At 35.8% G+C, this 25,120-nt stretch overlaps 4 protein-coding genes across 5 annotated transcripts; 2 read left to right on the plus strand and 2 right to left on the minus strand.

Moving 5' to 3' along the window:
- Window positions 1-265: 265 nt before the first annotated feature.
- Window positions 266-4,211, plus strand: LOC106304283. 2 transcript variants are annotated; one of them, XM_013740696.1, is made up of 3 exons: window positions 266-774; window positions 853-1,004; window positions 3,321-4,211. In XM_013740696.1, the coding sequence occupies exons 1-3, from the start codon at window positions 408-410 to the stop codon at window positions 4,059-4,061; spliced, it is 1,260 nt and encodes a 419-aa protein (XP_013596150.1). In that variant the 5' UTR covers window positions 266-407; the 3' UTR covers window positions 4,062-4,211. The 2 variants fall into 2 exon arrangements, with proteins under 2 accessions (XP_013596150.1, XP_013596149.1); XM_013740695.1 differs by having other exon boundaries at window positions 266-1,004.
- A 3,341-nt stretch (window positions 4,212-7,552) lies between these two features.
- Window positions 7,553-14,116, minus strand: LOC106305085 (notchless protein homolog). Its single transcript, XM_013741464.1, has 9 exons — window positions 13,946-14,116; window positions 13,779-13,860; window positions 13,614-13,703; window positions 13,423-13,548; window positions 12,711-13,348; window positions 8,043-8,200; window positions 7,910-7,964; window positions 7,778-7,834; window positions 7,553-7,692 (listed from the first exon to the last, which is right to left on the minus strand). Exons 1-9 carry the CDS (start codon window positions 14,075-14,077, stop codon window positions 7,609-7,611), a joined length of 1,422 nt encoding a protein of 473 aa, XP_013596918.1. The 5' UTR covers window positions 14,078-14,116; the 3' UTR covers window positions 7,553-7,608.
- A 7,054-nt stretch (window positions 14,117-21,170) lies between these two features.
- Window positions 21,171-22,115, plus strand: LOC106306419. Its single transcript, XM_013743032.1, has 2 exons — window positions 21,171-21,800; window positions 21,885-22,115. Exons 1-2 carry the CDS (start codon window positions 21,733-21,735, stop codon window positions 22,000-22,002), a joined length of 186 nt encoding a protein of 61 aa, XP_013598486.1. The 5' UTR covers window positions 21,171-21,732; the 3' UTR covers window positions 22,003-22,115.
- A 117-nt stretch (window positions 22,116-22,232) lies between these two features.
- Window positions 22,233-24,440, minus strand: LOC106306418 (beta-amylase 3, chloroplastic). The gene is made up of 4 exons (XM_013743031.1): window positions 23,814-24,440; window positions 23,526-23,736; window positions 23,327-23,437; window positions 22,233-23,237 (listed from the first exon to the last, which is right to left on the minus strand). The coding sequence occupies exons 1-4, from the start codon at window positions 24,341-24,343 to the stop codon at window positions 22,446-22,448; spliced, it is 1,644 nt and encodes a 547-aa protein (XP_013598485.1). The 5' UTR covers window positions 24,344-24,440; the 3' UTR covers window positions 22,233-22,445.
- Window positions 24,441-25,120: the final 680 nt, after the last annotated feature.

Raw genomic sequence — 25,120 nt, forward strand, 5'->3', positions numbered from 1 at the left:
TTTTTTTTTTTTTTTTTTTTTTTTGGTAAAAATGTAAAGAACTTTATCTTGCTTCTTCCCTATATATTTTTGTCATTTTCTTAGTAGTAAGAAATTCTGTTGGCGATTCTTGATTGATAGTTTCAACAATTATAATGGAAAATAAATTAATAAATTTTTGCAATATGCTAAAATGCGAGCGCTCTTATTCAAAGTTCCCTAATCCATATATCCAGAAAGAGATGCGAGCGCTCTTTATTAGGTAGATATAATATGGGAAATGAGTGGCCAGGAAAATTAGGAAAATTCAATGTCCTTATAACACGCCTAGACTTACCGGAGACTTTGAAGTTTATACTTAAGCCTTTGTTGCAGGAGCCAAAGGAAATTCTCCAGAGGCAGAAAGGAGTTTGAACAGAGTAACTGATATGGCGTTTCAAATTGTTGACATCTATGAGAGACTCGATATGGAGGCTCAAGATGGGGATATTGAGGGACTCTACGAGCTGATAGCAGAATATCCAAATATTTTGGAACATTTTGATAATGTGTCTTTTTGTGAGACGCCATTACACATTGCAGCTGAAAAAGGGCAAACTCATTTCGCCATGGAGTTAATGAACCTTAAACCGTCACTTGCTTTGAAGCTAAACGTCTCAGGTTTCAGCCCGATGCACTTAGCACTTCAAAACAACCATATCCGAATGGTGAGAGGGTTTTTGGCAATGGACAGCAGCTTAGTCAGCATCAAGGGAAGAGGAAGAATTACTCCTTTGCATTATGTGGCCCAGTTAGGTAATGAAGAGTTGTTGAGTGAATTCTTGTTTGCTTGCCCATCTTCAGTAGAAGATCTGACCATTAAGTGTGAGACAGCTGTGCACGTTGCTGTGAAGAGCCAGCAGTTTATGGCATTCAAGGTTCTTTTAGGATGGGTTCGGAGAGTGAACAGAGAGGAAATCTTGGATTGGAAAGATGAAGATGGTAACACAGTTTTTCATATTGCTGCATCCATGAATCAAACTGAGGTAGATGTCTCTCTGATTATTAAGCGTCTCCTTTTTGATACAAATATGATATCTATTCTATTAAAATAGAATTTCATGACTTCTTTCATGTGTGATATTTTAAAATGGACTATTACTAGAAAGTCATTAAGTTTAAACATATCACTTAATTATTATCATTAACCAAGAAACATCCTATTATTATACCAAATAAAATTTCTTTCCCCGTTAAGGCCTTAACCACCAAACTATATTTAAATATTTAAATAATTCATTAATTATTTATTAAAGTCTGACCAAATCGGTTCACCGTAATAGTGGGAACAGTTTACCACATTCTTAAATAATTAAACAACTATAAACATATAAACCAAGTATAAACAATTATATATGTTTATAAACAAGTATAACCATGTAAATAATTAACTCTTTGTTCATCATCTGAACAACCAGGTTCAATGTAACTTTGGGAGCGATTTAACTAGCTGTGGACATTTGGTTCTCAGTTTCGATTCCAATTTGGTTCTTCGGTTTAAAAAAAAAAATTCTAAAGACTTATGATCCGTTCAAGTATTTAGAAAATTTGGTTCGGTCTTTTTGGTTTTTGATTCAGTCTGGGTAATAAAGAAAAGAACCGGATTTTACCAAAAAAAAAAAAAAGATAAGAACCGGCTAATATCTGAGAAAATTTCGAATCTCATTTTGTTCCGGTTTTTAATGGCTAATCCGGGTTAAAAATTCAAAAAAATTAGACTTTTGAATTAGATATCAGATTTTTTTGTATTTTCAGAAATAAATTTTCGATAATTTAGACTATTTTAAGTTTTCAGATAAAGGAATTGTTTTTTTAAAAAAAATCAGATAAAAATTCTTCTGGAAATTTGATTTTTTGTATTTTGGTTTATTAATAGTATTTTTAAATTATCTGAATATTTTAAAAATAAATTTAGTTAACATTTATAAGTATGTAAATTATATTATAGAAATTTGGGTACTTATTTGATTCTTGGTTCGATCCGGTTCTTTGGTTATAGAAATTTAAGATCGTTCGATTAATTGGTAAGATCCAAATCCAAAGCAAACCGCTTTTTGGTTCAATTTGGTTTAGTTCGGTTCCGGATAAATGTGTCCATACCTATATTTAACATATTCTTATTTGTACACAAGACGATTTATATATATACCCAAATGAAAACTTCAAACTTTTTGATCTCATATTTTAAATTAAGGAAATGAGATAAAACATCAATTTATATTTCCCGTAACAACTTCAAACTTTTTATCCCTTTATATAAAAATACCCGTGAAATAATGCGATATTCCATAAAAATATTGATTATTCTATAGAAATAAATCACTATCTTAAAATACCATAAAATCCTCATTTTGTTTTCATATTTTAGTTTATAACAATCTTAATACACGAAATCAAGTTAGATTTTCCATAGCATAACAACTCCAAATATATTACGTTATTGTGTTTGAAAAAATTATATAAACATTTTAAAATATGGTTAATGTTAAAGATATTTGCTACTAATGACGTAAAAACAAGATTTCTACGTTTATAAAATTGAAATCAAACATCCGTGCGGTTGCGCGGATCAAGATTTAGTAACCTACTTTAAAACATGCACTGTTGGTCGTTACTCGTTAGACATCTTCTGCTGCTCTATGAAAATGGTTATGATCTTGCTCTTGTCTCTTATACGCGACTATGATCAAAATATTTAACATTAAGGGTCTAAATTGTAACCGAAAGAATCAGTGGAAATAGTGAATTCTTTGTCATTCCTTACAATACACCATTTACAAAAAAAATATTTGTTATTTATAATTTCTTAACATTTTTTATATATAAGGAATAATATATAGAATATTTTTATTCTTTATCAAATTTGGATAGGAATGTAAGTATTAGATTTTGCTCTTCATTTTTTTTATTTTTTTCCTCTTCATTCTTTTCTTTCTTATTCTTCATATTCTAAGAGTTTTGATATGTTTTGAAGTTGTTGTCAAAAAATTGGTTTTTGAATTTTTCTTTTTCATATTTGTGTAAGTGTTTCCTTTTTCTATTAAGTTGTATCCTATATAAATTTTTCTTATGATTAACCAACTTCCAAGATTAAATTCATCTAAAATAGGTATGTTAAAAGTAAGCAAGCTTTTTGGTTCCTATGCCAAACTGTATTTTTCTAGAGGCTGGAACTGGTGGTTATCTTCTTGTCCAAAGTCTCTTTGGAAGTGTTGTGTCACTTGCGAGCTTACAATATTTGATCAAGTCTCATATTGGAATCAATGTTTGAGATTCTAATAAGGTATGCACTCAACTTTCAGGTAATGAAGTTGCTACGTAATACCGTTAACGTAAAAGCCAAGAACTTGGATGGTAAGACGGCAATGGACATACTCGAAACTGACAAGTCTCCTATTTTCCCCAAAGCAACTACGCTTCTCCGCAGTGCTAAAGAAAGACTACTTTTTGGTCCCTCGATGACTCTTGCGGGATATTTAAGTAGAGAACCATCGACCATTGAGGGGAAAAACAAGCTCTTGGGTCTGAACAATTTGAGCAAGACCAAACAGGGGTCTCGAGAATCAACCGATTTCCGTAATGCGATACTAGTGGTGGCTGTACTGATAGTAACAGCCACATACCAGGCCGGTCTTAGTCCTCCTGGCGGTTATTGGGAAGATGACTCCCCTAATGATGGTCACACAGCTGGGCAGATGACAATGTCTTTCAACCTTGCCTTGTTTTTTTATATCTTAAACGGAGTTGCCTTCTTCTCATCTCTATATGTGATTATGGTCCTCATAATTGGACTTCCCATGTGGATGGTACTATATGGTTCAACAGCGGCTCTAGGAATGGCTAATTATGCATCGTACAGATATACATTCCCGCATTTAGATGGATCATTCGGGAATATCGCATTAGCCCTCGTGTGGTTCGCATACCCAGTGATTACGGGAACTTTATTATTACGTTATTTCATGGCATTCATTTCCAATAAACGTCGCCGGCAAGGAGTGGACTTTCCGGCAAGGTATTTCAGCTCAGTTCAGGAGCTATAGTGCTAAAGCGTTGACGCGCTCAAATGTGTGTGAACTCTATCATCCGAAGTCAGATTTCAAATGTGTGTCTCTGGTTTGTTTTCCAAGTATTTGAACTCTTTGTTTGGTTATACTCCGAGTTACTTGTTCTATGTTCAATCATTTAATGTCTGTTGGGCTGGCTCTGGGTAAAGCATACTGAAACACATTTGCCTAAGACCTCCAGTTTTATAGGTCTCAAATTAAAACAAAAATACTAGTATATTTACACAAATTAAACAGTTTTTTAAATGAAATGCGACAATACTACTCTATTCTATTATCAATTGCTTAGTTGAGCATTTTATATATAATATTCAAAAAATAATATATTTTTATAATATAATATAGGGCAAATAGTTCAAAAGATTCTAAAAAAAATTGCTCAAAAAACACATTAAAAATGACCAAAAAAAAAACCTTTATACATTTGCTTTATAGATATATAAAATAAATACTATTTAAATAAATAATAAAAAGAAATATTTTGAATTTTTTTTCAATTCGAATTTTTTTTCAAAATTTGAATTTTTATTCTAGGGAATTTTTCATAATAATAGCATGCATTGATTTTAATCATTGATCCATCCACCTATCTAGAGATCACCTTTTTATTATTTTGCATTTCAGGTGGCAAACAAACCGTCATTTATGATATGGCAACTCGGGAGGTTCTACCATTTTTAATGTCATACAAATAAAATATGGTTATATTCAATTTTGTTGGAGAAAGAAAAAAATGGGGTAAAAATACTTACACACGTCATCCAAATATGCAGAACCAGAGTTCTTACCTATTCTTTCACAACTTTGGTGACTTCTTCAACCTCCAACTAACAATCTTCAGTGGTATGTCTCTTTCTTTCCCTACAAGGCACACTAAAAACACTGCAAAGTATCTTTTGACAATCCAGAATGACAAAAGACTTTTCTCTCGGGTTTGTTCTTTGTCAATCCCTTTTGATAATTTATGAGACATGAAGAATAACAAACTTTGATAAGAATTGAATTTCTTCACAAGCTGTGGAGCATATACTGAAAGACTTTTCTTTTGAATGCCAAATAAGGATTCGATCACCTTACTTCGATCCATATCTTTTCGAATTTGATAAGAATGTGCTGAAAATTGAGAAGTTGATGACTCTTTCTTTCTCATGCAATTCATTCATTATCATCGCGTAAAAAACACATCTTTGTTTCTTGTGTCTTTGCTGGCATAGTGCCTTGTTCAATTTTATTAGAAACTATGGTTTCAATATTTTCAAGGTGGATGGGATTGTGTGTATGATGATAATGTGGCCAAATTCAAGTCTCTAAAACACCCGCAATAGTAAAATTTCAAAATGCGAGCATGATGAATTAGTTATTAAGTATATCATACAAAATCACAAAACAAAAACGTTGCATAAACTAAACTCTTAAGATTCTCTATACAAGTGAGACAACCATGAAGGCTGTTACCTTTTGGCAAGAGCTAGAGTCCTCATTCATCCCTATATGCCACTCATTATCTCTTTTCGGCATAGCGGCCATATCCACTAAAAATGCATCAATATTCAGCGGCCATAAGTCATGCTCTTGTTGGGTGCTTGGCTCATATAACTTACCATGTTCATCTACTTCATTGAATTGTAAAATTAAGGAAGTGATATTGGATTCAAGAGTTTAATTGATTTGAAAGAATTCAATTGAAAACATAAATAAAATATTTTGAAGTATTTTAAATGATTTAATGAGGATTTTAATGCATTAGTATAATTATTTCATTTTGGATTTTAGAGGAATATAATTAAATTTGATAAAAATCAATTCCTTTAAATTTCATGAACTTGTTGAATTATAAAAAAGCACAAAGAAGAACAATAATCTTTACTAATAAACATAATAAAACCATAATCATTTTCATATCATATAGATAGAGATTTTCATTTAAAAGTGAAAGAAAAGCTCTACCAACAAAAAATGATGAAAAAACAATTACTTTTTATCACTATATAAAGATGTAGAGATAGACTATATCGGAATATAAAAAGTGTGTTCCTCCATTGCAATATGGATTACAATAAATAGTATATTTTTCATTTCATCAAAATGATAATATATTTGTTTGACTGATAACAAACATTACATTTCTATATCGTATCAATAACTTTGACGTACATATCTAATAAATAAATAATATAAAAATTCTCTTTAAGTCCTAGTTTGAATTTTAAGAATTGGGGTTTTCAAAATTCATAATACAATTTTTTTATTTTATTTTTCAAATACAATTACCATGAAATCCAACAAAATTGAATAATGTAATTATTTTTTGTTGGCAACGCAAATATTTAATAGAATTAGAAAATTAGTGAATTGAATAACATTAAAATTTAAACTGACATGAAAATCTTAGATGTAGATAAAGTTGACATAGCACAACAAGAGAACTTATAATGAAGTGAAAGAAGATTATACATATATGGTCTATGACAAGGTTCAAGTAGAAGTAAAACTGGACGAACAACATATGCATATGATCTTGGAAATTGTGGTTATGGTTCTCTTTCTAGCTCTAAGCCTCTTGAATCTACTATCAGTGCTGCCATAACAATTCATACACAAAATCATCAGTCGAACCTAAGAAATCAAAATCATTCTTTCTTTTTACATGGCAGTGCAGGCATTTGCATCTTTAACTTTTCAGCCAACTCTGGCATCTGCAGTCGCCAACTGCCTTCCTTTACAGCCTACTACATCAACAAGTTAAAATAGGCCCGTTCTCAAATATTGGCCCAGGCCCATTAGACTCTCCCGCAATCAAACCTCAGTGACCGGAAAATACTGAAAACTAACCGAAAAGATGCAGACATCCTTCTCGCTGATCCAAACGGTGGCAATCTCCGGCGTATCCTCCGCCGTCTCTTGCTGGTGAGTGATTGCTTTCATCTCTAGCTCTCGTCTTTTCCATTTAGTCTATTTAGTGTCCGTACTGTCTTTTGTTAACTCGCATAGGTATGGATTCATGTTCGGTAGAGAATCAGCCAGAAAAGAGCTGTGGTTTGATCGAAGAAATTTTCTAGCCTCGATATACTAAGGATGGGATGTTGCAACACATCTCCCATACACTTTTTTATATGAAATGTTGACGATGTACATTATTTTCACTGCCAAGGAGTAACATAATATATCTCATAATCGCTAACATTGCCATTGAATTATTTAAGTCGGATCAACTGGGTTGGAGGATCACACAAGCTGCTATTGATTCTGAATGGTTATATCATGTTTGATATGGGTAGCTTTTAGAGTTGTCTACCCACATTATACTTGTTTTTTTTTAACGCTGATTTATTACGATTTTACAATTATGATATAGGAAAGATTACATAGACGATTCGACAACCGAACATTATACTTGTTAGTAAATAAATATAAAATTATAACTTAACTATGATAATAACAAAATGTTCGGAAACAAACATCAAATAGAGTCGGTGGAAACTGAAACTAATAGCTAACGCTGGTAGCTCCAGCTGCTCTATCTTCAACCAACCCATAGTTTCAGAGATTTATCTTTACCACCGGAGACTACTCTCTCACCATCTGGACTCCAGTCCACTGCATAAACCTATCGACACATACAAAAAAAAAACATCAAGGCTATTGGCATTTTCTAAGCAGTAAACATCAACTTTCAAAGTGTGAATAAATACCTCATCGGCATGACCAGGAAGATCTTGCTTTAACTGTCTCAGTCCAATATCCCATATCTGTGCAACTGAAGTTTAGAATCGAGGAGTACCTCCAGATTTGTGCGTGATTAATTAGGACAAACAAAGATTTACCTTAAGAGTAGAGTCTTTGCTACCACTTAAAAGCATTCTACTGTCGGGGGACCAACTGCAGTGGCAAAGGTAATTAATAAAATTTAGCGACTACAAGAGGAACAAATGCTCAAGAAAGAAAAAAAAACCCAACCTGATTTGATAAACAGGTCCAAGATGGCCTCGCAAAGTTGTAATAAAAGCCCCAGTGATACCATCCCATATCCGGATAGATTTATCAAACGACGCACTTGCAATCCACTGGCCATTAGGTGAGAAGCACACATGGTTTACAAGCTGCTGGTGACCGAACTGATAATTTGTGAGATTATGAGAGCTTCTAACGTGATATGGCCACTCCTCCCACTTCTTCCACTAACTAGTAGTGGACTAGCCATTCCTCCCCATTTGGTAAGTGATATGGCCACTCCTCCCACTTCTTCCACTAACTAGTAGTGGACTAGCCATTCCTCCCCATTTGGTAAGTGATATGGCCACTCCTCCCACTTCTTCCACTAACTAGTAGTGGACTAGCCATTCCTCCCCATTTGGTAAGTGATATGGCCACTCCTCCCACTTCTTCCACTAACTAGTAGTGGACTAGCCATTCCTCCCCATTTGGTAAGTGATATGGCCACTCCTCCCACTTCTTCCACTAACTAGTAGTGGACTAGCCATTCCTCCCCATTTGGTAAGTGATATGGCCACTCCTCCCACTTCTTCCACTAACTAGTAGTGGACTAGCCATTCCTCCCCATTTGGTAAGTGATATGGCCACTCCTCCCACTTCTTCCACTAACTAGTAGTGGACTAGCCATTCCTCCCCATTTGGTAAGTGATATGGCCACTCCTCCCACTTCTTCCACTAACTAGTAGTGGACTAGCCATTCCTCCCCATTTGGTAAGTGATATGGCCACTCCTCCCACTTCTTCCACTAACTAGTAGTGGACTAGCCATTCCTCCCCATTTGGTAAGTGATATGGCCACTCCTCCCACTTCTTCCACTAACTAGTAGTGGACTAGCCATTCCTCCCCATTTGGTAAGTGATATGGCCACTCCTCCCACTTCTTCCACTAACTAGTAGTGGACTAGCCATTCCTCCCCATTTGGTAAGTGATATGGCCACTCCTCCCACTTCTTCCACTAACTAGTAGTGGACTAGCCATTCCTCCCCATTTGGTAAGTGATATGGCCACTCCTCCCACTTCTTCCACTAACTAGTAGTGGACTAGCCATTCCTCCCCATTTGGTAAGTGATATGGCCACTCCTCCCACTTCTTCCACTAACTAGTAGTGGACTAGCCATTCCTCCCCATTTGGTAAGTGATATGGCCACTCCTCCCACTTCTTCCACTAACTAGTAGTGGACTAGCCATTCCTCCCCATTTGGTAAGTGATATGGCCACTCCTCCCACTTCTTCCACTAACTAGTAGTGGACTAGCCATTCCTCCCCATTTGGTAAGTGATATGGCCACTCCTCCCACTTCTTCCACTAACTAGTAGTGGACTAGCCATTCCTCCCCATTTGGTAAGTGATATGGCCACTCCTCCCACTTCTTCCACTAACTAGTAGTGGACTAGCCATTCCTCCCCATTTGGTAAGTGATATGGCCACTCCTCCCACTTCTTCCACTAACTAGTAGTGGACTAGCCATTCCTCCCCATTTGGTAAGTGATATGGCCACTCCTCCCACTTCTTCCACTAACTAGTAGTGGACTAGCCATTCCTCCCCATTTGGTAAGTGATATGGCCACTCCTCCCACTTCTTCCACTAACTAGTAGTGGACTAGCCATTCCTCCCCATTTGGTAAGTGATATGGCCACTCCTCCCACTTCTTCCACTAACTAGTAGTGGACTAGCCATTCCTCCCCATTTGGTAAGTGATATGGCCACTCCTCCCACTTCTTCCACTAACTAGTAGTGGACTAGCCATTCCTCCCCATTTGGTAAGTGATATGGCCACTCCTCCCACTTCTTCCACTAACTAGTAGTGGACTAGCCATTCCTCCCCATTTGGTAAGTGATATGGCCACTCCTCCCACTTCTTCCACTAACTAGTAGTGGACTAGCCATTCCTCCCCATTTGGTAAGTGATATGGCCACTCCTCCCACTTCTTCCACTAACTAGTAGTGGACTAGCCATTCCTCCCCATTTGGTAAGTGATATGGCCACTCCTCCCACTTCTTCCACTAACTAGTAGTGGACTAGCCATTCCTCCCCATTTGGTAAGTGATATGGCCACTCCTCCCACTTCTTCCACTAACTAGTAGTGGACTAGCCATTCCTCCCCATTTGGTAAGTGATATGGCCACTCCTCCCACTTCTTCCACTAACTAGTAGTGGACTAGCCATTCCTCCCCATTTGGTAAGTGATATGGCCACTCCTCCCACTTCTTCCACTAACTAGTAGTGGACTAGCCATTCCTCCCCATTTGGTAAGTGATATGGCCACTCCTCCCACTTCTTCCACTAACTAGTAGTGGACTAGCCATTCCTCCCCATTTGGTAAGTGATATGGCCACTCCTCCCACTTCTTCCACTAACTAGTAGTGGACTAGCCATTCCTCCCCATTTGGTAAGTGATATGGCCACTCCTCCCACTTCTTCCACTAACTAGTAGTGGACTAGCCATTCCTCCCCATTTGGTAAGTGATATGGCCACTCCTCCCACTTCTTCCACTAACTAGTAGTGGACTAGCCATTCCTCCCCATTTGGTAAGTGATATGGCCACTCCTCCCACTTCTTCCACTAACTAGTAGTGGACTAGCCATTCCTCCCCATTTGGTAAGTGATATGGCCACTCCTCCCACTTCTTCCACTAACTAGTAGTGGACTAGCCATTCCTCCCCATTTGGTAAGTGATATGGCCACTCCTCCCACTTCTTCCACTAACTAGTAGTGGACTAGCCATTCCTCCCCATTTGGTAAGTGATATGGCCACTCCTCCCACTTCTTCCACTAACTAGTAGTGGACTAGCCATTCCTCCCCATTTGGTAAGTGATATGGCCACTCCTCCCACTTCTTCCACTAACTAGTAGTGGACTAGCCATTCCTCCCCATTTGGTAAGTGATATGGCCACTCCTCCCACTTCTTCCACTAACTAGTAGTGGACTAGCCATTCCTCCCCATTTGGTAAGTGATATGGCCACTCCTCCCACTTCTTCCACTAACTAGTAGTGGACTAGCCATTCCTCCCCATTTGGTAAGTGATATGGCCACTCCTCCCACTTCTTCCACTAACTAGTAGTGGACTAGCCATTCCTCCCCATTTGGTAAGTGATATGGCCACTCCTCCCACTTCTTCCACTAACTAGTAGTGGACTAGCCATTCCTCCCCATTTGGTAAGTGATATGGCCACTCCTCCCACTTCTTCCACTAACTAGTAGTGGACTAGCCATTCCTCCCCATTTGGTAAGTGATATGGCCACTCCTCCCACTTCTTCCACTAACTAGTAGTGGACTAGCCATTCCTCCCCATTTGGTAAGTGATATGGCCACTCCTCCCACTTCTTCCACTAACTAGTAGTGGACTAGCCATTCCTCCCCATTTGGTAAGTGATATGGCCACTCCTCCCACTTCTTCCACTAACTAGTAGTGGACTAGCCATTCCTCCCCATTTGGTAAGTGATATGGCCACTCCTCCCACTTCTTCCACTAACTAGTAGTGGACTAGCCATTCCTCCCCATTTGGTAAGTGATATGGCCACTCCTCCCACTTCTTCCACTAACTAGTAGTGGACTAGCCATTCCTCCCCATTTGGTAAGTGATATGGCCACTCCTCCCACTTCTTCCACTAACTAGTAGTGGACTAGCCATTCCTCCCCATTTGGTAAGTGATATGGCCACTCCTCCCACTTCTTCCACTAACTAGTAGTGGACTAGCCATTCCTCCCCATTTGGTAAGTGATATGGCCACTCCTCCCACTTCTTCCACTAACTAGTAGTGGACTAGCCATTCCTCCCCATTTGGTAAGTGATATGGCCACTCCTCCCACTTCTTCCACTAACTAGTAGTGGACTAGCCATTCCTCCCCATTTGGTAAGTGATATGGCCACTCCTCCCACTTCTTCCACTAACTAGTAGTGGACTAGCCATTCCTCCCCATTTGGTAAGTGATATGGCCACTCCTCCCACTTCTTCCACTAACTAGTAGTGGACTAGCCATTCCTCCCCATTTGGTAAGTGATATGGCCACTCCTCCCACTTCTTCCACTAACTAGTAGTGGACTAGCCATTCCTCCCCATTTGGTAAGTGATATGGCCACTCCTCCCACTTCTTCCACTAACTAGTAGTGGACTAGCCATTCCTCCCCATTTGGTAAGTGATATGGCCACTCCTCCCACTTCTTCCACTAACTAGTAGTGGACTAGCCATTCCTCCCCATTTGGTAAGTGATATGGCCACTCCTCCCACTTCTTCCACTAACTAGTAGTGGACTAGCCATTCCTCCCCATTTGGTAAGTGATATGGCCACTCCTCCCACTTCTTCCACTAACTAGTAGTGGACTAGCCATTCCTCCCCATTTGGTAAGTGATATGGCCACTCCTCCCACTTCTTCCACTAACTAGTAGTGGACTAGCCATTCCTCCCCATTTGGTAAGTGATATGGCCACTCCTCCCACTTCTTCCACTAACTAGTAGTGGACTAGCCATTCCTCCCCATTTGGTAAGTGATATGGCCACTCCTCCCACTTCTTCCACTAACTAGTAGTGGACTAGCCATTCCTCCCCATTTGGTAAGTGATATGACCACTTCTCCCACTTCCTCCACTACTTCCCTTTGTTTAATTCTTCATGTCAACACGAACAAATGCTGTTTAGGTTGATCGCTAACAGACTGTTCCCAAAGAATCATGGTGAAGTCATCAGAACCTGAAACCAATCTTTCGCCATACTCTCCTTTTGCTTGGTCGTATCTTTTGAGGGCAGCCTTTCTAACTTCTTCAGGCGAGGAGGAATATTGTTTTCCAGTGTGGTCAAAGGCTCCTGTCCGGAGAACATAATCTGTGCTCAATGCAAGGGAGTTCACCCAATGCCCATGCTTCTTTAATTGCGCTTTCAAACATGGAAGGCCCTCGGGAGTAACTTGCCACATCTTTATCGTACAGTCTTGAGAACCCGTATATATGATACCATCTCCACCCCATTTGACACAGGTCACGCCACGTGTATGCCCACTGAGGCAAGTTACAGATTTTTTAAGTGTGATGTCCCATATCCTTGCGTCCTCATCTTTGCTGGAAGTTACAAACCGACGGCACGGGTAGGTAAGGTGGACAGGCTCCCACGAGATGCTAGTAATCCATTTCTTGTGGCCTCTAAGGGGGCTGCCATCTAGCTTTCCGGTTTTTGGTATCCAGCAACAGATATTACCAGCTAGATCACCACTAACAAGATGCTTACCATCTGGAGACCATGCAACTGACAGAACCCAGTTCGTGTGCCCTGAAAGTAAAGAGGATACATATATTAGGAAACAGGAGGCGTCGAGAAAGAACAAAAATAATTATTTTTCGAACCTATGCATGTAAACATTGGAGTTTGAGTGTAGAGATCCCACAACCGGACAGTAGTATCATCCGAGCCACTTGCTAACTGTGTACCGTCAGGACTGAAAGAAACACACAAGACAGAGTCCCTGTGACCTAATATTGAAGAACACAGTCAGCCAAAAATAAGTTGAACTAAAGAGGATTAACTTTCGACATACCAGGAATGCTAGCAGAAATACGGCTAACTGGGCGAGTTCGGAAAACAGCTTCTTGTCGATACACTATCGTCAAAATCTCCTCCATGGACACTGCATGCACACAATTTGCCAGACATATTATTATTATTATTATCCCAAAAAGAATATAACCAACAGATATGTTACCACTTCTTTCCTCTATGTAAGTTCCTAAGGGCACACGAAGTTCCTCGCCTGATACATAGAAAGCGTAGCGCAACTTCTCCTCCTGGAAAATATAAACAATACCCAAATTCCATGAAACAGGACCACTATTTAAAAGTTGAAAGAATACCTAAAAAAAAGAATCATACATTGTTGAGAAATTTATTAGCTAGCTCGGTAAGCTGCAACTTCCCTGCTCGCTGAGGGATATACATAGGGTCACCTAAAGGAATTCCTTCGGCGTCTACTAACCGACACATCACGGTCATCGCTAACTCCATGGTATCTTCGGTAGGAGGCAAGAACAAAATGACTTACCCTAAAACCCTATCCTGTCCGTAGTCATTCGTGTAATCAATTTATACGTGGTGATGAGTAAATTAGAATTGGGCATCGAGCCCATGGCCCATTTTACAATTTTATAAATTGATTTACCTAGGGAATCATTCTTAATTTTTTGTTGTTTGATGAAAAAACTTAATTTTATTTAAAATGCCCATATATTTCTAAAATTTTTTATCCTTTATATCTATACTATTCTACTAGAATCATTTTTTTGTTTTTTTTTGATAAAAACTTAAATTTATCTAAAATTCCCATACCTTTCTAAAACAATTTTAATTTTCATTAATAACATTATAGGTTTGAGACATATAATCAAAATTATTCATTAATTAAATATGCCCAAATTTAAAAACCTATCACTATCATATCATTTACAAAAATATTTTATTATACACAAATAAAATATATTCTTAAAGATATAATGCACATAAGTAACTAAGTATAGTTCCCTTATTAGTTTTAGAAATATCAAACTCTTGTTAATTGAACTCTGCGAGGAAAAAAGCTACTCAAAAATGTAGCTAAATGATTTGAATAGACAGCCCACATAATTCAGCATCCTTTGGTTTCTAGAAGATAATTCAGCTCGAAAATTATCTCGAGAGTTGTCCCATTTTGTTATATATCTTAACTTATATAATTTTTTTTTTTTGATAATCCAGTATCCGACCACTTTGCGTGATCGACTAGCCCACCGGGCCTAAGCCCAAGCCATTACAGGATTTTTAAGCGTCCACTTAAGGGCCCCTGGTTACGCGAAGTGGTCTGGAGGGCGAGAAGCAGCCCATGTAAATACCCCCGTGGCCGGGGCTCGAAGTCGGGTGGCGGGCACCTCAGCCGAGGTTCCTTTACCACCAGACTACGAGGCCCGGTTAGCAACTTTCTCTTTCCATTCCTTTACTTTCGTGGTTCCATAAAACCAACTTCATTGTGCAGTTGTGCTAAATAGATTTAGGATTACATAACACACTAAAAAGAGAATGGGCATAACTACTTGATGAAGAAAAGCTATTCGCAAGATGGTAGATGGTTTCCCTGTAAACCGTTATGTCCATGCACAACTACTTGAAGTCGACCAACCTTCTATCAAGTTTGGAAGCGACACGTCTGGGGTAAGCCATATAATATAATAATAGGGCAACTCACTAAAAAGTATTAAAATATGATTTTTTAATCAAAAAACACACAAAGAGAAAAATGACTAAAACATTTTTCATTAAAGAACTAAAAGATTATTTTACCTTTACTTTATAGTAGTTCTACATTTACTTTAATATAAATTTAAATAAATAATTAAATAAATAAAAATATAAAGAGCTAAAAGTGTGTTTTTCAATTCGAATTTTCCAAAATTTTATTTTGAAATCAGAAATTATTTTTGAAATTCTTATTTTAAATTTCAATATTAATTGTTCTTTTTTTTCATATTCTAAAATCTATCTTTCAAATCTAAACTATAATTCTAGATAATTTAATAATAGGGTATACGTGTCTTTTTATCTTTTGATGAAATATTTTGATCATATAATTATTTGTGCTATATTTATGATAAAAAATATTTAGTGGCATTCTAGGAAATTTCTCATAATAATAATAATAGCATGCATTAATTTTAATCATTGATCCATCAACCTTCCTAGAGATTACCTTTTTAATATTTTGCATTTCAGGTGGCAAACGAACTGTCATTTATGATATGATAACTCGGGAGGTTATGATATGAGCGCTCTGTTCCAGACCCTTCTGTCATCTTGCAAAGAGCAATGGAAGATGCTGCGATTTGGCTGAACCTTCATGATGCGCTTCCACATATAGAGCCTCTTGTGATGAATGCTGAGCCGGCTCAGGTACAATGGCAAAAACCACCTGCTTCCTTTGTAAAATGCAACGTGGGCTCGTCTTGGGATGTTAACTCAAACACTGGCGGCGGCGCTTGGATCGTAAGGGACGAAAGAGGTTTAGTTTTGTGTCATAGCAGAAGATCGTTTTCTCTGGTGGGTTCACTTTATCAAGCTAACGTGATGGCCCTACAATGGGCTGCAGAGGCTATGCGTGATCTCAAATTTAAAAAGGTGGTTATGGAGTTTTCAGCGCTAGAAGTCCAAAAAGCGATGGTCAGCTCACTTCTTTGTTCTCGAACGAACCAGTCTTGCTCCTATGTTCTAGCTACCATTTTCTCTATCAGGGAAGCGAAGATAAATTTTGTCTCCAGCTCTTGCAATCTGATAGCTAATCTAATTGCAGTTAGCGTTACAAGAGATCAAAGGTTGCAGTCGTATGTCGCTAGGAATGGCCCTGCTTGGCTCTCACCTCAGATTTGTCAGGAAGCATCAACATGAATTATTCACTCTACAGTGGACAACGGTTTGCTCCCGGCCCTATTTTATTTGTTATGGTTTTGTTTTCAGTACTTTGGTTGTTTCATCCCCTTTGTCTTTTGACAAGGATACATTTCCATTATTTCTAATGACAAAAAAAAAACTCGGGAGGTTATACCATTTTAAAAATAATACAAATAAAATATGATTATATTTAATTTTGTTGGGGAAAAAAAGGGTATACGCTTACACACGTCATCCAAATATGTAGAACCAGAGTTCTTACGTATTCTTTCACAATTTTGGTGACTTTTTCGACCTCCAACTAACAATCTTCAATGGTGTGTCCTCTTCTTCTGCTACATGGCACACTAGAAACACTGCCAAATATCTTTTGTCCATCGGGAATGACAAAAAACTCTTCTCGAGAGTTTGTTCTTTGTCAATCCTTTTGATAATTATGAGACATGAAGAATGACAACCTTTGATAAGAATTGATTTTTTTCACAAGCTGTGGAGCATATACTGAAAGACTTTCCTTTTGAATGCCAAATAAACCTTACTTCGATCCGTATCTTTTAGAATGTGCTGAAAATTGAGAAGGTGATGACTTTTTCTTTCTCATGCAATTCATTCATTACCTTTTATTTTAGATCTAATTAAAATAATTAAAAATTGAATATCTATCAACCAATCAAATTATAACAATTTTTCTTAAATTTTTTCTATGATTGACATCTAAGTGACTTCTCATTTAATATATATGAAGATGTTTATTTTTCATGATGGCCATTATGCACTAAAAATGCATCAATATTCACCGGACATAAGTCATGCTCTTGGTGGGTGCTTGTCTCATATAACGTACCATGTTCCTCTACTTCATTTAATTGTAAAATTAAGAAAGTGATATTGTATACAATAATTTAATTGATTTTGAAAGAATTCAATTGAAAACATAAAATAAATATTTTGAAGTATTTTAAATGATTTAATGAGGATTTTAATGTACTAGTCCAATTCCTTTAAATTTAATGAACTTTATGAATTATTAAAAAGCACAAAGAAAAACAATAATATTTACTGATAAAAATGATAAAACCATAATCATTTTCATATCAATTATAGATAGAGATTTTCATTTTAAAAGTGAAGTAAAACTATACTAACAAAAAATAATAACAAGTCAATTACTTTTACATCACTATACAAAGATGTTGAGATAGACTATATCGGGATATAAAAGTTTGTTCATCCATTGTAATATGGATTACAATAAATAGTATATTTTTCATTTCATCAAAATGATAATATATTTTGTTTAGCTGATAACAAACATTACATTTCTAAATCTATTGTATCATGACGTACATATCTAATATATAAATGATATAAAGAATTCTCTTCAAATCCTAGTTTGAATTTTAAGAATTGATTTTTAAAATTTTATAATAACTTTTTATTATTTTTTTTCAAATACAATTACCATGAATCCACCAAAACTGAATAACACAAATATTTAATAGTATTAGAAAATTAGTAAATTGAATAACATTAGAATTTAAACTGACATGAAAATCTAAAATATAGATAAAGTTGACATAACACAACAAGACAATGTATAATGAAGTGAAAGACAATTGTCTTGCAAAACCCACTTAATAATCATCAGATTAAAGTCTCTCCTCGTCCGTTCTTTCATACTAATACTTTTACATGCAAAATTTGTTCTTCTAACATGCTACATTTATTGAAATTCAGTAACTCGTTGTATTTTAAAACTTGTTTTAAAATATGTCAGTTGCCAACTATCGTTGATGAGATATTTTCATGAGACTTTAAAAACAAAAAAAAAACGAAAGAATCATACTGCATGCATGTGTTTTTCTCTTTGCATTGGCCTCAGTTAGGCCATATCTATCTGTCCGTTGAATTATTCATATTGTCTGAAACATCAAAACAAAGTAAAAGTTAACAAGGAAATGATTCTCCCATATTGGTGAATACTTGAAAAGTCGGAATAACTGGTTGGTCCATCCAATAAACGAACTTTGAATTATTGTGACTAGTATTTGGGTGTTTCAAAAGAGAACTGCTTGTGACTTATGTAGTGCCAAAGAAACGGATACCAATCTGACCCATATCGGTAGAAAGGCTGCTGCCAGAGAGGCAGAGGCAGCAGTGGGAGAGGCGAGTGGAATGAAGCAAGAAATGAAGCATGAAGGAAAAGGAAGGAAGAAATAATGAAGAAGAAGGAAGTAGTTTAATCGTTTACTAGGTGGCTGCCCGCGAATTCGCGGATATAATTATTGTATGAAAATATATGTTATGTATACAATGTTCTAAATTTTGAATAATAATTAGAAACATTAAAAAATACTTTTTAACTTTAGATAGTTTGAAAATCAGTCGTAAAGTTTTCATAAATTTGTTGTAAAAATAACCGATGAATATTTATTAATATCAAATGTTTGTAGAATTATATATGTAATTATCACATTAACTTCTCTAACACATATTATGCATCTTTTTCGGCATATTTTTATTTTTCTCGTTACCATTTCGTTCTTTTTTAAAAAAAAAAATTGCTAATGTTTTCATAATTTTTTACATATTTTTTGCCAAATTTTTATCTCTCTCTAAATAGTAATACAAAACATACAATCAATGAACCAAAAATTCTTTTTAGAATTCTTTTCAATGATAACATTACTTATTCACTATATTATTTGACTTAAATACAAAACATTTTTTTAAATCAAATTTCTCACATGTTTCGTTAAATATAATCTGTCTAATCTTCAAAGCCTAATTATTTATAAAGCATATATGGACATTATAAGAGATTAATAATTATTATTGATAAGGCTACATTTTTATATGAATATAAAATCTTTATATCGATTTCTGTAAATTATTTTCTATTCGTTATTATATGTATTACATAAGTATAAAAAGAATTAATCAAACATTATTACACTTTCCATAATTTTAAAAATAAGCTACCATTAATTATTATTTGTAATATTATTTAGTTTCTTTGGCAAGTGGTAATATTTAGTTTTAGACTTACTTTTTTATTTTAGATCTAATTAAAATAATAAAAACTATGAGAAATTCTGTTCGTTATATTATGTAGTTTATAAATATAAAAATAACTGATCAAACGTTATTATATTATTCTTTATATAATTTCAAAAATAATTTATATTATTTGGCAAGTGATATAAATTGGTTCTAGATTTATTTATTTTATTTTAAATCTAAACTAAAATAAATATAATTAAAAATTATCGACCAAGATAATTATAACAATTTTCTTAAGACTTCAAAAATGATCGACATGTAAGCAAAATATCACTTAAGTGACTTCTCACTTAATATATATGAGAATTTTATTTTTTATGAATTTTTTATATAACTCATATAAATAATTTAAAATTAAAATAAAATATTTTTTATGATAGATAATTTTATAAATGTTTTATTTTTTTTATAAATTCCTTATAAGACATATATAGACATTATAAGACATTAATGATTATTATAATTCTTTATATATGAATATAATATTTTATACAAGAATATGAAATCATTATATCGATTTCTATAAAATGTGTGTGCACTAATTATTGTATGTAGTATATAAATATAAAAATAATTAATCAGACATTATTACACTTTCTATAATTTTGACAACTATTTATCATAAATTATTATTTGTAATCTCAATTAGACTATTTGGTAAGTGATATTAATTAGTTATATACTTACCTTTTATTTTAGATCTGATTAAAATAATTAAAAATTGAATATCCATCAACCAATCAAATTATAACAATTTTTTTAAAATTTTCTCTATGTTTGACATCTAAACAAAATTCACTTAAGTGACTTCTCATTTAATATATAGGAGAATGTTTATTTTTTGCATGAAAGCCATTATGCACTAAAAATGCATCAATATTCACCGGCCATAAGTCATGCTCTTGGTGGGTGTTTGACTCATATAACTTACCATGTTCATCTACTTCATAAAAAATTAAGGAAGTGATATTGGATTCAAGAATTTAATTGATTTTGAAAGAATTCAATTGAAAACATAAATAAAAGATTTTGAAGTATTTTAAATGATTTAATGAGGATTTTAATGCATTAGTCTAATTCTTTCATTTTAGATTGTAGAGGAATACAATTAAATTTGATAGAAACCAATTCCTTTAAATTTCATGAACTTTTTGAATTATAAAAAAGCACAAAGAAGAACAAATAACCTTTACTGATAAAAATAATAAAACCATAATCATTTTCATACCATATAGATAGAGATTTTCATTTAAAAGTGAAAGAAAAACTCTACTAACAAAAAAATAATAAAAAGTCAATTACTTTTATATCACTATACAAAGATGTAAATAGACTATATCGGAATATAAAAAGTTTATTCCTCCATTGTAATATGGATTACAAGAAATGATATATTTTTCATTTCGTCAAAATGATAATATATTTGTTTAACTGCTAACAAACATTATATTTCCAAATCCATTGTATCTATAACTTTGACATCATATCTAATAAATAAATGATATAAAGAATTCTCTTCAAATCCTAGTTTGAATTTTAAGAATTGGTTTTTTACATTTTATAATAAATTTTCTATTTTTTTCAAATATAACTACCATGAAATCCACCAAAGTTGAATAACACAAATATTTAATTATTGTTTTGACGACAACGTAAATATTTAATAAAACTAGAAAATTAGTGAATTGAATAACAATAGAATTTAAACTGACATGAAAATCTCAGATATAGATAAAGCTGAGATAACACAACAAGACAATGTATAATGAAGTGAAAGAAGATTATACATATATGGTCTATGACAAGGTTCAAGTAGAAGTACAACTGGACGAACAATTGAGAATATGATCTTGGAAATTGTGGTTATGGTTCTCTGTCTAGCTCTAAGCCTCTTGAATCTACTACCAGTGTTGCCATAACCCATACACGAAATCATCAATCAAACCTAAGAAAACAAAATCAATCCTTCTTTTTACATGGCAGTGGAGGCATTTGCATCCTTAACTTTTCAGCTAACTCTTCCATGTGCAATCGCAATTGGCAAACTGCGCAACAGCCTTCTTTTACAGCCTATTACAGCAGAAAGTTAAAATGGGCCCGTTCCCAAATATTGGCCCAGGCCCATTAGACTCTCCCGCAATTAAACCTCATTGACCGGAAAATACCGCCGAATAATAACAGGAAAGATGCAGACATCCTTCTCGTTGATCCAGACGGTGGCAATCTCCGGCGTATTCTCCGCCGTCTCTTGCTGGTGAATGATTGCTTTCATCTCTAGCTCTCGTCTTTTCTATTCCGTCTATTTAGTGTCCATACTGTCTTTTGTTAACTCGCATAGGTATGGATTCATGTTCGGTAGAGAATCGGCCAGAAAAGAGCTCGGCGGCTTGATCGAAGAACTCCGTCGCGGAGATCCAGAATCTTCTTCTCTTCGATTCGGAGAAAGAATCTCTTAGTTTTGATTTCGATTGTTCCATATATGTTTTCCAGAATGTTGATGATAGTTTCTTGCACTCTGGTCTGAGCAATTATTGTATAAACTATGTGTTATCAAATCGTTTCGAGTTAATTCAAAGTATGAAAGATCGGAGTTACTATACAATTCAGTTCATTGTCTACACAAGAAATGCATATTGATCGAGGATAAGAGATTGTCATAAGATTATATGAGAAAAAAAAATGCATATTATTTGAGATTAGAGTTTGAAGATGAAAAGTTCATAAGCATATTACACAGTCATAGAAAGTGTACATCATCTTCTCTTTGCCCAGATCCAGAATTGTGCAACTTTCTAAAGCTTTTTTAACATTAATACTCTGGTTTGCTCTCTTTGTCATCTCTATTGTTTATTATAATTATATACCACACACACTATATGTACCTATGTGGAGTGGAAATCTACACTAGAGCAGCTTCCTCAACCGTCTCAGAGATCTTGCTTCCCACAAATCCAACATAAAGATCACTCCCCGTTGTGTCTTCCTCAGAGAGTCTCCTCCCATGTCCACCTTCCTTCATGTTCTTCACAAACTCCACCAGCTGCTGCCAGTTCTGACCCTCGAACAGCCTCTTGTTCATCCTCAGGTAAGTAAACGCTGTCAACCCGTTCCCCGAGTCCGACCTGTTCGTTGCAACCACTTGTCCGAACGCGCTCGAGTCGTATCTCTCCAACGCGTTCTCCCCCGCTAGCTCGGTTCCAGCCTGCCTCGTTGCGTTCTGCACTTGCTTGACCAGACCTTCAGGAGAGCAGTTCGCGTGCTCGGGCTGTTCGCCGTCTTTCATCTCCATGCAGGTGAAGTTTAGCACGACGCCGTGTTTGTTGAACATCTTGGCTATTGGGAGATACCCGTCGTGGTTTCTTGTGTTGTAGTAACCTGCGGTTAGCTCGGCGGCGTGTGACCTTGTGTTGTAGTGCCAGTGGATCCCTGCTACTTTTCCTGATAGCTTAGCTCCGGAGCCTTGAAAGATTGCTTTGGCTGAAGACAGGAGCTTGTCTCCGTGCTCTAGTAGCTTCCCGGAGTACCATTCCATGAAGAACTTTCCGTACTCGCTGTTCCATGTTCCGTCTCTCCTGAAAAACTCAGTGTCTTCTGGGAGGTTCTTGTACTCTCCGGCGTCGTGAGGTCCACTTGTTCCCCAGTTTGTTTTCCCTATTAATTCAGCATATGCCTGAAGCGACGATTTCATATACTGCAAACCAAGAGTTCAAGGCTTAGTAAGCATTAACTATACACAATCTCCTGACTAATGTTTTCTTATGAGTTCAAGGCTTAGGTTACCTTGTCATAGCACTGGAACTCTCCAATTCCTGGGAACCTCCATGTCCCATTGCTCTCAGGGTATGATGGGTATCTCAGTTCTCCACAAGGTCCCATTCCCACTTGAATTTCCTGCAACACAAGAAAAAAATGTTGATACAACTAGATTAGGACACTGTATCAGTTCATGTCTCTCATATGAGTCTAGATTTGTGCTTACCGCAATAACTCCTCCTATGTAATTATCGAATCTTTCACGGAAGCTCCTCATGAAATCTGAGTAGACCTGGATAGGTGTCCTTCCTCTTAGGACAGGCACAGAGTCACATCCCAAGGAGATGTACTCAGGATTCCTTCTCCCAGATTTGTCTGTGTAGACAAGATCAGGGTTCTTGCTGATCTCTTCAAGCACCCATGGAGGCAAGGGAATACTATATTTTTAAAGAGACAACCATTAGCTAAGCTAGAAATAAAGAGACAGGATCTTACTAAAATTGCCTTTCATTACCTGCAAGAGTCTCCAACGTTTCCTCCACATTGATGGAAAGACATAACAACCTGGAGTTTGAGACCGTGCTTCTGAACCATCTGTATAAGCTCAGCATAGCCTTCCCAGTTATACTTCATAGGTCCATCTTTCTCAACCAATCCCCACCAAGCATCAACCATTACACCTTCCACACCGGCTCCTTTTAGAGCCATCAAACTAGCGTTCATGGCTCTTGGTTTGTTCAAGTGCCCTGACATTGTTACCGTGTCTAGTGGCAACATAACGAAAACAGGAACGCTAGAGTCGTTCTTGGGGTGTGGGTATGAGAGAACGTGGAGCTTCTCCCACCTCTCTGTGGTTTCACTTTCTGGCTTGTAGGTCTTCTCATGAGTGAACTTCATTTCCTTGACAGAGCTCTTTGCCTGGAACTGATAAGTTGGTGGCTTCGTTTTGGCAAAGGACATGTTTGAGGAATTTTCTTGGATTCTTGAGCTTTTGGCATCTTTACGTTTGATTAGAGAACTCGAGGAATTCAGTGTTAATTCCATAGTTTTCTTACTCTCTCTTTGATAGAAAATGAGGAGAGAGAGAGGATAGAAATGTTGGTGTTTGAGAGAAGTTATGTTTGTGTGTTTGAGAGAAGATATGTTTGTGTGTTTGCATTTATAAAGAAAATTGATTGGCTGTGATTTAGGGACAAAATATAAAAGTGGAGAGAAAATATCATTAAAGGTTGCTTAATTCTATTTCTTTTTCACATGGTTCATGGCACCAATCAAAGTGAAAAAGTGTAATTACAAACACAGATATCTATCATTTAATGTAATTTTTCCATTTCGTCTGTGTATTCAGGTGTGGGTAATTTTTTTTTTTTTGTTCTTGTTGGTAAATTATTCCTTTACTCACTCCTGCAGTTTTTACTTAACAGAGAGTTTTTACAATTATAATCTTGCTTTTTCTTTTTTTAATATAAATAAGCTGATAATTTTGTCTACTCAGCCTTAGCTTTGAAACACATGGTTCGTGTGGCTGAATAACTAATGGTCTCTTGATTTTAGTTTGAAAAAGAAGATAATTGCAAAGATTTATTTCATTATATGTGAATTTCTTGTGGTGGCTGTTAACTCTGCCTTTTTCTTCTTCTTGGACTTTCCTTCCTGTAAGATTTGTATTTTCCAACTAATCACCAGTTCATTGACCCATAAACTTTTATAACAAAAGCTAATATGTTCATTGAGATTTCTTATCATGGCCAATATATTTTTATATCAAAACAACATGACTTTGATTTAATAAGCCCTTGTTGAGTTAATGCAATTTTACAC

This window comes from Brassica oleracea, chromosome C7 (genome assembly GCF_000695525.1).
Source record: "Brassica oleracea var. oleracea cultivar TO1000 chromosome C7, BOL, whole genome shotgun sequence".
Classification (NCBI taxonomy): Eukaryota; Viridiplantae; Streptophyta; class Magnoliopsida; order Brassicales; family Brassicaceae; genus Brassica; species Brassica oleracea.

Coding starts and splice junctions, on each gene's coding strand:
- LOC106305085 (XM_013741464.1), bottom strand. CDS start 14,077: ATGGAGTTAGCGATGACCGTGATGTGTCGGTTAGTAGACGCCGAAGGA. Junction 13,549..13,613: donor TATTTCTGCTAGCATTCCTG/GTATGTCGAAAG, acceptor CTTCAATATTAG/GTCACAGGGACTCTGTCTTG. Junction 7,693..7,777: donor TTCCTGGTCATGCCGATGAG/GTATTTATTCAC, acceptor ATGTGTCGATAG/GTTTATGCAGTGGACTGGAG.
- LOC106306418 (XM_013743031.1), bottom strand. CDS start 24,343: ATGGAATTAACACTGAATTCCTCGAGTTCTCTAATCAAACGTAAAGAT. Junction 23,438..23,525: donor ACATAGGAGGAGTTATTGCG/GTAAGCACAAAT, acceptor CTTGTGTTGCAG/GAAATTCAAGTGGGAATGGG. Junction 23,238..23,326: donor AGTTCCAGTGCTATGACAAG/GTAACCTAAGCC, acceptor CTTGGTTTGCAG/TATATGAAATCGTCGCTTCA.
- LOC106306419 (XM_013743032.1), top strand. CDS start 21,733: ATGCAGACATCCTTCTCGTTGATCCAGACGGTGGCAATCTCCGGCGTA. Junction 21,801..21,884: donor TTCTCCGCCGTCTCTTGCTG/GTGAATGATTGC, acceptor TAACTCGCATAG/GTATGGATTCATGTTCGGTA.
- LOC106304283 (XM_013740695.1), top strand. CDS start 408: ATGGCGTTTCAAATTGTTGACATCTATGAGAGACTCGATATGGAGGCT. Junction 1,005..3,320: donor CATCCATGAATCAAACTGAG/GTAGATGTCTCT, acceptor CTCAACTTTCAG/GTAATGAAGTTGCTACGTAA.